The sequence below is a fragment of the Lygodium microphyllum genome, chromosome 18, assembly GCF_053477565.2.
Source record: "Lygodium microphyllum isolate KBCC chromosome 18, Lygodium_microphyllum_v1.1.10, whole genome shotgun sequence".
NCBI lineage: Eukaryota > Viridiplantae > Streptophyta > Polypodiopsida > Schizaeales > Lygodiaceae > Lygodium > Lygodium microphyllum.
Window position 1 is genome coordinate 5,159,421 of NC_141152.1, and position 10,642 is coordinate 5,170,062.

Here is a 10,642-nt window from a genome sequence, read left to right on the forward strand (position 1 = left end):
TAGACCCTCATCTCTTTCTTAGCCATTGAAAGGGCTTGATCAAGATGACTCATTGCCCATCCTCAAACGTGATTGCGCTTAACCAAATTGAGAGTTGTAGAGATTCACCTCCTTTATGAGGGTTTCTCCACCATTCCATTTGCTCTAGACCCCCATATATTGAGAGTGTTGAATCAAAATTTTGCAAGGTCTAAATAGCAAGTGGTCACACAAGACTGACATGCTAGCCACTTCGAGCCTAAAATTGGGGCAAATTTCAACCTTGCCATCTTGCCACTTTTGGGGGAGCCTTTGGATGGGTGGATGTCCATCAAATGCTCAGCTAGGTCGGACTCAGCCCGTCAAACTAACCAAGATCTCAAATTACTTTGTTTGAACTTCTTTAAATTAAAAAAAACAGGTGTTTTCCTTTTCTTTATTTTTTCTGGGGACTGCCCAACGAGCTTTCTGAGACAGAGTCGTCCACTTGAGCTTGCCTTGCTTCACGCTCGCTCCCTTCTTACATAGATCCATACCATCATCATACATAATAGCCTAGCCTAATATAAACTACATACATCCCTTTGGGCAATTCACCCACTTCGTCATCCGCTGTAGGCTGTTCCTCTCAGTTCTTCTTACTGGTCTCCTGTCGATGACTTAGCACAGACAGATACAGAGGGACGGACCCGCGCTCTCGCCATGGACGAAGAGGCCCAGAAGAAGAACACTGACTGCGTGTATTTTCTGGCCTCCCCCTTGACCTGCAAAAAGGTACCTTTCCTTCTCTCCTCTGTTACTCTGTTTTTTGGTGTTCTTTGCCCCCATTTCGAAGGCGCAGGTCCAAATCAGTTACCTCTTTTGTAGGCCGTCGTTCATGCTTAGAGAGCAGTGAAGAGAGTATGCTTAGAAGTTATCTATTTTGTACCAGCGGTTGTTTGCCAGGTGCCCTCAGTGGCAGCAAAGACAGAGGATCACTTTGGGATTTGCTGAAACTGGCAAAACCGTTTAATTCTTTAGTGCTAGCTCACGGGGAGCTGTGGCAACAGGGTAGAGGGCTTCTCTCAAGTCTTGCTGGATGTGCATCTAGGCCGGGATTTTGATGATCTGATCTTTCTCCCGAGGAATTACAAGCGGGTGTGTGCTTTCCCATGTAACATGTAGCAAATCTGCTGTTTGCAACATGGAGGGTCAGGGAAAAGATGTTTGGCATGCAAAGATCGCTTTAACATTTAACTGCACCATCGTTCTCAAAAATTGATGGGTAGATCACAGAATGCACAAACCTTGTGGTCCGGGTTTCTCACTCACATGAGATACCCTGTCATCCTAACATTGCGCTTTCATAAAATTTCCCAGCGCTTAATTACTTCATAGCTTTTGGCTGATCCTCTCATGAATAAAAATGATGAAGCTTCGATAAATTGTAGATTGAATTATTGGCTTCTTATTAAACACGGTTGCTGTGCTTACCATACTTATGTTTCTGTTGGTGGAATGTGCTGTTACCTTTTATTTGATATTTAAAAAGTATTAGAACAGGCAGATGTTTGTACTCGCTTATACCACTGTGATTGCTCAAATGTTTGCTTTGCTTGCAGGGAAGCAACTGTGAGTATAGGCACAGTGAAGCAGTGCGCATGAATCCCAGAGATTGTTGGTTTTGGCTCAATGCGACTTGCCTAAATGCAAATTGTTCATTTCGGCATCCTGTAAGTTTTTCTTTGACATGATTTTGACACTGTTGCATGCCTAGTTGATTATTGCTGCTGTTGGGTAGGTTTCATCTGCTAAGTTTTTCTGCACTGTTTGTATTAGTATTAACTGGCAACATGTAGATGTATGAAGAGTTTCGGAGAGAGCTTGGCTAATTGAGAATAAAGCTATGGTATTCTCTGAGCTGGGAGTTTGATGACTGTCCCAAGCAGATGTTCAAACTAGATCTTGCTGAAACTTTGAAGCTGTACTGTGAGCCATACTGCACCTCCTGCATAGCAGTTAGCACTTATCTGCCCCATAGCATCTTCACATTTCCAGCTTTCTACACAAGTTTGAGACTAGTAAGATCTGTTGCTTTTAATGGCTCCTAAGAACTTGATCAATGACACACAGGCGTCATGACTTAACCTTGCCATTATGAAAAGCGTGTGAAATGGCTCTTTGTGACTACAGCTATCTGTCCCTGTGTGCTTAGGTTATGACTTCACAAAAGATGGGTAGGGTAGGTTTGGTTGCTTATACAGAAACTGTCATGTTGCTGTTGATTTACTTCATCTAAGCTTTGCTCAAAGCCATTTGAGTCTATGTCAAGCATAAGGTAAAATGGGCCCTTAAAAATAATATAGTTTAAGAGATGGGCCTTTTGGATTATCCAGTAGGAAGGTTAGATGTTGACATCCATGGAGGGTGAAACTTCTCTCTCCAAATCTTGGGTTTTTAATTAAAAAAAGGGGTAGTGGGAAATTTAAAAAAGGAGGGAATGAGTAGCGCACGGATTTTGTGTTTCTCTATTTCGTACTTTTCCCTCCTTTTTTTAGCAAAATTTTCTATTTCACATTTTTTCCCTTTCACAAAACCAGTCTAGTGTTAGCCCTCGCCACACATGAAGTTTTAGAAAATTGAAGAATTAGATCAGTAAAAGGACATAAATATAGATATGCATAACGCATACTCCTTCATGTATTCAGTGTTCTATCCTAAATAGTTTTAACCAGTCTTTGATATCAATGATGAAACACAGCTCTAATGCTTCAGTTCTTTTGGATAAGGTTTAGGGTTCTCCTTATATTCTTTTTATGCCACCATGTAGGCAGCTCCCTTAAAAGGGTTCCCATCTGGCCAAGAATCTGACTCTCCAAAACTTTCTTGCATGTTGTGCAGCCTCTTGATGGAAGGCCATCCTCTACGTCTACACCGCTACCTCCTGATTCAGCACCCTCAGCTTCAACGTCAGGGCCTACACCAGCAGCACCAGCAGCACCAGCAGCCACAGCAGCAGCCAGCAAGTCCAAAACTCCATGTTTCTATTTCACTCAAGGGTATTGTTCCAAGGGTGACAAATGCCTTTTCATGCACGGCCTTCCAGGCACAGAACTTACTGGTCAACAGAAGCCTCCTAAAGCACCATTTGTTAAAAGAGCTGATGTAGACAACAAATCTGGGAGTATGACCCCAAAAACTTCCACAGGTTACAAATATACACTCCAGGGGCCAGCCTCTGCATCTGTAAATAGGCATGTGATTGCTCCTGAGGCTCACACCATGTTATCCCTTGTGGCTGCCCCTCAGCAACAAGTTTCTCAGACAGCAAATGTCAGAAATTTTGAAAGCTCTCTGATGAGCTCCAATCACAACATTGAGGATGGAAAAATCAGAAAAGGCCAAAATTTAAATGACAGAACCAGTGCACTACAGGATTCAGGGAATGTATCAAAGCAGATAAATGGTGGTCGAAAGATACAGCAGCAGACAGAAGGAGCGAATGAGAGACAGTGGAAGGCTCAAGTAACTGATACCAGGATGCGAAACGGTTTGCTTGAAGATAGCCAACGGAATGGGTACAGATCAGAATGGCGGAGGGAGGTATCTCCAGGCTTCGCAGAGGGATCTGATCAGTCTGGTTTTAAAGATGAAGGTGAATTTTCATCACATCCTGATCCTAGCCGATATCTGAATAGACGCCAAAATCAAGGAACACTGCAGCACCCTACAAACTCACTGTATGAGCCACCAAGGGATTATGGACAGTCTGATTATCAACAACAAGGAGTTCATGAACGTGGTGTTCAACGCAGTGACCATGAACATCATGGTTCCAAAGAACGTGTGGAAAGGCAGCAAAGTCTCTTGCAGAAAAGCAGAATCAGCACTAGAGACAGACAAGGGCCAGTTGCTGAGCGCGAGTTTCCCAACAAAAGTGGCGATCTTCGTGATCATCTGCTGAAGCGTCGAAAGAATGAGAAAGTGCAGCAGCCAACAGGCACCGAAAGTCACAGTAGAAGTCAGGCATATCCTGATGGTGGTGCAGTGGTACGAAATCCAGTTGCAGCCAGTCATAATCACAGGTCAAGTACCGAAGATACTAAGGGGGTGAAAAGATCACACACTGTTGCTGGATTTAGTCAGGAAAGAATCAGCCCCAAGAAATCTTTTCTGAAGAGTTCCTCCAACAGGCTGACCAACCCTGAAGGGAAAGGGGGAGAGAGTGGGTCTGGCTCTTTGGCAAAGAAATCAGAAAGTGCAGGGGAGCCTTTCTCCTCAACATTTGCTGGACCAAAGAGCTTGGCCCAGATCAAGGCTGAGAAAAGAGCGGAAGTAGAAGGTATTCCAAAAAGTCAGACCCAGATCAGTTTGCATGCCAAGCATGCAGATGAAAATTCAGTGCTTGGTCATAAGAGCCAGCAGATCCCCACTCCCATTCCCAAGCATAGTAGAGTGCAAGAAGGCTTCCCATTAGTCATTCACAAGGATAATCTTCATGGCAGATTAAATTTTGACACCACAAAGGCTGAAGATTTTGAGGGTCCGAAATCTCTGAGCTTACTGTTAAAGGAAAAACGCAAGACTGATGTAACAGAAGATGAACAAAAGAGAACAGAAGAGACCTGTAAAAGCAGCTCTGATGCCCATTTGGAGAGTGATGGAGGTTCTTTGTCTGGTGCTGTGTCTGCAGCTGACCTATCCAAAGACGTTGAGGAAGGAGAAGTCCTGCCAGATTCCTTGGCTGAGGTTGACATATCTGATGCCACTGCAAATCAAGAGGAGCAGAAAGATGAGGGCATTCATGGCGATCATCTGTATGAGGTATCTATTCAGGAGGAACAGACAACTAGGCCAGATTTGAGTAACGAGGAACAAGGGACTCCCGAAGACGAAGAGATGATGGGATACTCTGATGATACACACGAAGTAAGTGCAGAAGGTGGCGATGCTGCATTTGCTGAAGAATATGAATTTGATGATGATGATGATGATGACAATGATTTTGCAAAGAAATTAGGTGGCTTATTCTCTTAATCAGGTGAGTTAAGCCTACTGCTCTTGCTTAACCCTTTTGACACTTCTTGTAAATTTATTTACTGTATGTGTCCTTGTTTGATGCTTCTTTGTCTGACGTGTGTATTTGCAGGTGACCTGCTGTTTTCATCCTTGAATTAGATTTTTCTCTCCTAAATTTGTATGCTCGACTCATGGGAAATTGTAGCCACATTCTTCAACAGCCTTTTATTATTGAGCTGTTGATACTCAGACATGACTCTGAAGATGACCCTACGTGGTAAATTGATTGCTAGTTGCTACTGGACTTCTCTCTAAATCTGATAATATAGGAGGATTCCTTAAGCTGTATAGTGGCTGTTGTTCAAAGTACTAGTTTGTTGCAGCAAGGACACAGTTTGGTCTCTCTTCCATCACCTCTGTGGATGAGGTGTTATTGACAGGCAGGTACAGAAGCCTCCATCTTTTGTAACAAGATAATAATATACGATTGCAACATGTGTTTGAGGGATAAAAGATGATTATCAAAGGCACTATGGATGCTTTCCAATCAAAGCTTTAATGCAAGATAAGGCAAGTGTCTTCACAACAAGCGCCTGAATATGTTAGCAGATAAAATCTGCTTCCTTGGCAAAGCCAACTGAAATATATCATAGTTCACAGCTTCATGATGTTCCTGTGTTCAGGATGCTGTCTCATGTGCTGCAGGAAAGGTGCATGCATGCCTCACACATCACACACATCTGAGCCGAGGTTTTGTTAAATGTTGTGGCAATACATCCTTTTTGTTGCACGCTACATTTTGACATGGAAGGACCAGTTGTATCATGGTGTATGCTTGTCGATGTAAGAGAGGTGCCCTATTTTCTTACAGACAAGGATTGCTGCATTAATTCTCGCAATCCTCCAACCGGCCTTAAACTGTATTATTCAGTCACTCTGATGCTTCAGCTGTATCACTGTTATAAGGAGTCAACCCGTTTGAAAAGCTAAGGGCCAGTGGTTGTGTCTTGCTAATGTAGATACTGTCTGATGGATAGCAGCTTCATGCTTGATCTACTTTGGTCTTCGTTCTGATGACCTGTCACCATCACAAAGAGTGAAGGGCCTGTGGTTGAGAGAGAGAGAGAGAGAGAGAGAGAGAGAGAGAGAGAGGCATGTTTGAAGGCAGGATGATCTATAGAGCCAAATGATGAGAACTGATCCGCCATATGTCTTGTCATGGATAAAGCAAAATCGAGAATAAGCAAGTAAAAGTATTATAATCGAAATTTACGTATTCAGAGGGAGTCAATGCCCTCCTACCATCCTAGAGAGAGAGAGAGAGAGAGAGAGAGAGAGAGAGAGAGAGAGCGTGCTTCATGGAGATTATCTGCCAGATTTGCTCACGGTTCTTTGTTGGTAATTTCAATGGTCTTTATGCTTTCAGTGTTCAGGATGGGGCTTGGCAACTTGTTTCTTTGGGAAACTCACCAAAACTCCCTTGAAATTTCAAAATTTACCCCTACATTTTGACATATTGATGTTCGTTTTGCCAATTGCATGAGTGCCCCCCCCCCCCCCTTCCTTTGTAAGGGCTTTGTAGCTATACCATGCTGTTGCTACCGATTGCACCTATATAGGGAGTAGTAGTGACTCAAAGCCTTGCCTTGTTTCCACTCTACGTGTGATTCCCTATACCCAGTGGTGAACCCTCTTATGTGCGGCGTCACGAGGGTGTAGTCCTGGGATGTGTCTATGTTGTCTTGCTTTTTGGATTGAATAATACAAGAGTATACCTTGAGCTCATATCGTGTTACCTTTCTGTGCCGTGTTAAGAGCGTAACGAGTGCAGGTTTATCACACTTGGTATTAGAGCAACTCTTGCTCGGAGTGAAGGAGTGCTCACGAAAGCAGGAGGAAAGATTCAGTGCCCCGAAGAGATCGAAGTCGTAACGACCCACAGCGCGACGCCCCACGTCGCGTCGCTCCAACCTCGACATTCCACCGTCTGAAGACGTGACGCGGCTTCCCCGCGGCATGACCCACACAACCATAGGCGAATCGCGGCTTCCCCGCGTCGACACCACCGCCAACCACATGGAGGACGAAAGGGAGAACGTCACCCTTCCAACACTGGAGGAGAGGAAGAAGAGTAGGGGGCAAGAATGGAAAGTGGCCCAAGAGGAGAAGGTGGCCGGACTAGAAAGACAATTAGATGGTATGTCAGGCATGTTGGAGTCAATATGGAGGAATATGCAGATGAAGGAAGGGAAGGAAGAAAGGAGAAAGAAACTAGAAGTGGAGCAGGGCTATAGAGAATAGGTGATACAACAAGAAGAAGAGGAGAGAAGACACAAAATGCAAGAGAAGATAGATAGAATGGGTAGAGAAGAGATATCTAGGAGGGCGCAAGATACAAGGAAAGAGAAGGAGAAAGTAGTAGAGTTAGGCAACAAAAAGAAAGACAAGAAGAAAGAGAAGAAGCACCACCGTAAAGAGGAGGAAGATAGTGATAGTTCAGAAGACGATTATGGAAAATTCAAGATGCCCCAACCAACCAAATACAAGGGAGAGAGATGGGTTGGTTCAGAAGAAATGGATCGTAGAGGTAGACAGATACTTGGAAGTATTCACGCATAACAGAAGACATGAAGGCGGAGGTGGCCTCCATTTACTTGGAGGATGCTGCCAGTTGGTACCTGCTAGAGCAAGAGCAGGGCCACACCATCTTTTCATGGGAAAAACTACATGAAGAATTGAAGGACTATTTCATTCCAAAGATGGAAAAGTTCAAAGTAAGAGATGAATGGAGGAACCTCAAGCAAACACAGGGAAAGATGAAAGAGTATGTTAGCAAATTTAGACAAATCATGCTACAACTACCAAATATGGATACAGACACTAAACTACATGGATTTCTGTTTGGGATGCAAGAATGGGCTAGAAGAGATGTGGAGAGACAGAAACCAACAAGCTTAGTAGAGGCCATGAGAATGGCCGAAAGACTGGTGGACTTGGAAGGTAGAAGAACATCACAAGGGAATCAAAACAGGTTCAACAATAATTTCAGCAACACCTTCAACAACAACTCATGAAACCAGAGGCCCAATGCTCCTAGAGGGGCATTCACAGATACAAGGAGCCAAAACACCACTACCACCACGGCCGTATCACAAACCGCATTAGTACCAAGAGGAGCAGCAGGAAGATGGGGAAACAATCACTACAGGCCAACCCCTAGCACATCGTATGGGCTCGCAGGATCAAATACATCATGGTGGAGACCCCCAGGCCCTTCCACCGGCATCAGATGCTTCAAATGCGGGGGTCCACACTACCAAAACAGATGCCCAATAGAAGATACATCTTCATCAAGTGGATCAAGGGTGAATGCAACTTGTGCATATGGAGGAGAAGAACCACAAGCACTGCGTATCCAGGAAATTCCAAATGGGAGTGAAGAAAGCATGGACCACCCAAGGGTAGGGTCAGTTAGTGCCCGACCCCAATGCATGGCAGCCAGGGCAGCGGCAGTCCACCACCTATACATTAAAGGCCGAGTGGGCGAAGGAAACCAACCTATCATTGTGGACATAGGAGCAACACACAACTTCATGACACCAGGGTGTGCAGCAAAACATGGATTGAAACTATCAAAGGCCCCAGAAGGATTAACAGTAACATTCGCACAAGGAGAAGCCAAGGAAGTAAAACAAGTCTTTGCAGTCCAAGTGGAAGCCAACAAGTGGAAAGCGAAACTCAACTTCTTAGTAATCCCCATGGATGATTTTGAAGTGATATTGGGCTTAGAATTCTATGACAAGTATGTCATTGCGATGTTTGGTAAAGGTGTGAATGAAATGATGCTAGATATGCAAGGAGAAGGCGTCAGAGTACCATGTGAAAGAATACAGCTACTTGGCAGAACCCCAATCAAGGTGCAAATGAAGGAGAATAAGTTAGGAGTATCATGCCAAATAGTAAAACCAACTGTAAACCAACCAAAGGGCCAGACCCAAAAAGCACCGGTCCAAGGAACCGTTATCAGGCCACGTATCATGACATGTAGTGCAAAGCAAGTTGAAAAATTAGTCAAGCAAGGAGATATGGACTATCTGTGTATGATCCGACCAATTGAAGAAGAAGAAAAGGGCAAGAAACCCAAACAACAGAATAGGAACACAGAGGTGGCAGAAATACTTGAAGAATTCAAAGATGTAATGCCAGCCGAACTACCCAAGGGTCTACCACCCAGGCGAGATGTAGATCACAAAATTGAGCTGATTCCAGGGTCTGTCCCACCGGCTCGGGCTCCCTATCGCATGAACCACACTGAGCTCATGGAATTGAAGAAGCAACTACATAAACTAGAAAAACAAGGATTCATCCGCCCTAGCAAATCCCCCTTTGGTGCCCCAGTGTTGTTTGTAAAGAAGAAGGATGGGGGACTTAGACTCTGTGTAGATTATAGGGCTCTTAACAAAATCACCATAAAAAACAAATACCCTATGCCCCTAGTGGAAGATCTCTTAGATAGACTGCATGGGGCCAAGTACTTCAGTCGGATTGATCTTAGATCAGGATACCACCAAATCCGCATAGTCGAAGAAGATATTCCAAAAACAGCCTTTCGTACTCGATATGGTAGTTTTGAGTGGTTAGTCTTAGGATTCGGCCTAAGCAATGGGCCAGGCACATTTTGTGGCCTCATGGATGGAATTTTTAGACCGGAGATAGATATCTTTGTCATTATCTACATAGATGACCTCCTAGTCTACAACAAAACCTTAGAAGAGCACAAGCAACACTTACGCCGAGTTTTTGAGAAACTGCCATAGCATAAGTTATATGCCAAGCCGAAAAAATGTGAGTTCGCAGTGAAAGAATTGGAGTTCTTAGGCTTTATTGTAGGAGCAAATGGAATCAAAGTGGACCCTAAGAAAGTGGAAGCTGTCCAAAGATGGCCTGTACTGAAAATTGCAAGAGAAGTGCGGGAGTTCCTCGGCTTCACAATATTTTGTCGGAGGTTCATCAAAGATTACAGCCTCATCACTGCTCCCCTCTTCCACCTCACCAAAGAAGATCACTCTTTTACATGGGGGAACGCGCAATAGGAAGCCTTTGAGCAGATGAAGAAGTGCATGAGCCAAACTCCCGTCCTAAGGGTGTCAAATTTCACCAAACCCTTTGAAATTTCTACAGATGCATCTGACTACGGCATAGGAGGTGTACTGGTCCAAGAGGGTCACCCCATTGCGTATGAATCAAAGAAATTTACTGATGCTGAAACAAGGTGGAGCACACATGAGAAGGAAATGTTGGCAGTCATCCACTGCCTTAGAAAATGGAAGCACTATGTTCAAGACAAGCATACAATAGTCTTCACCGACAATATCTCCCTCAAATACTTCCAATCCCAACCCAAGTTATCAGCAAAGCAAGCCCGCTGGCTAGACTTCCTAGCCAAATTCGACCTGGAGATTAAGCACAAGCTCGGCTCTACTAACAAGATAGCAGATGCCTTGAGCCGGAAAGCTGACCTAAAAGCTGTCAGTGTGGTCAGCAGCGACTTCATAGAACTTGTCAAAGAGGCCCTAAAACAAGATCAAGAAATGCACAAGATAATCAAAGATGTGGAAGCAGGGAAGACACCACATGGAATGTACACCTTAGAGGAGGGTATTCT

At 44.2% G+C, this 10,642-nt stretch overlaps 1 protein-coding gene across 1 annotated transcript; it reads left to right on the top strand.

Moving 5' to 3' along the window:
- The first annotated feature begins 438 nt into the window (after window positions 1-438).
- LOC148020531 (uncharacterized) lies at window positions 439-6,017 on the top strand. The gene is made up of 4 exons (XM_087698294.1): window positions 439-753; window positions 1,581-1,691; window positions 2,860-4,999; window positions 5,108-6,017. Exons 1-3 carry the CDS (start codon window positions 682-684, stop codon window positions 4,993-4,995), a joined length of 2,319 nt encoding a protein of 772 aa, XP_087554420.1. The 5' UTR covers window positions 439-681; the 3' UTR covers window positions 4,996-4,999; window positions 5,108-6,017.
- The last annotated feature ends 4,625 nt before the right edge of the window (window positions 6,018-10,642 follow it).

What these genes read in the sequence shown, in the direction of transcription:
- LOC148020531 (XM_087698294.1), top strand. Translation starts at nt 682, where the DNA reads ATGGACGAAGAGGCCCAGAAGAAGAACACTGACTGCGTGTATTTTCTG. An exon ending in CCCCCTTGACCTGCAAAAAG is followed by an intron (nt 754 to 1,580) that starts GTACCTTTCCTT and finishes CTTTGCTTGCAG; the next exon opens with GGAAGCAACTGTGAGTATAG. An exon ending in ATTGTTCATTTCGGCATCCT is followed by an intron (nt 1,692 to 2,859) that starts GTAAGTTTTTCT and finishes CATGTTGTGCAG; the next exon opens with CCTCTTGATGGAAGGCCATC.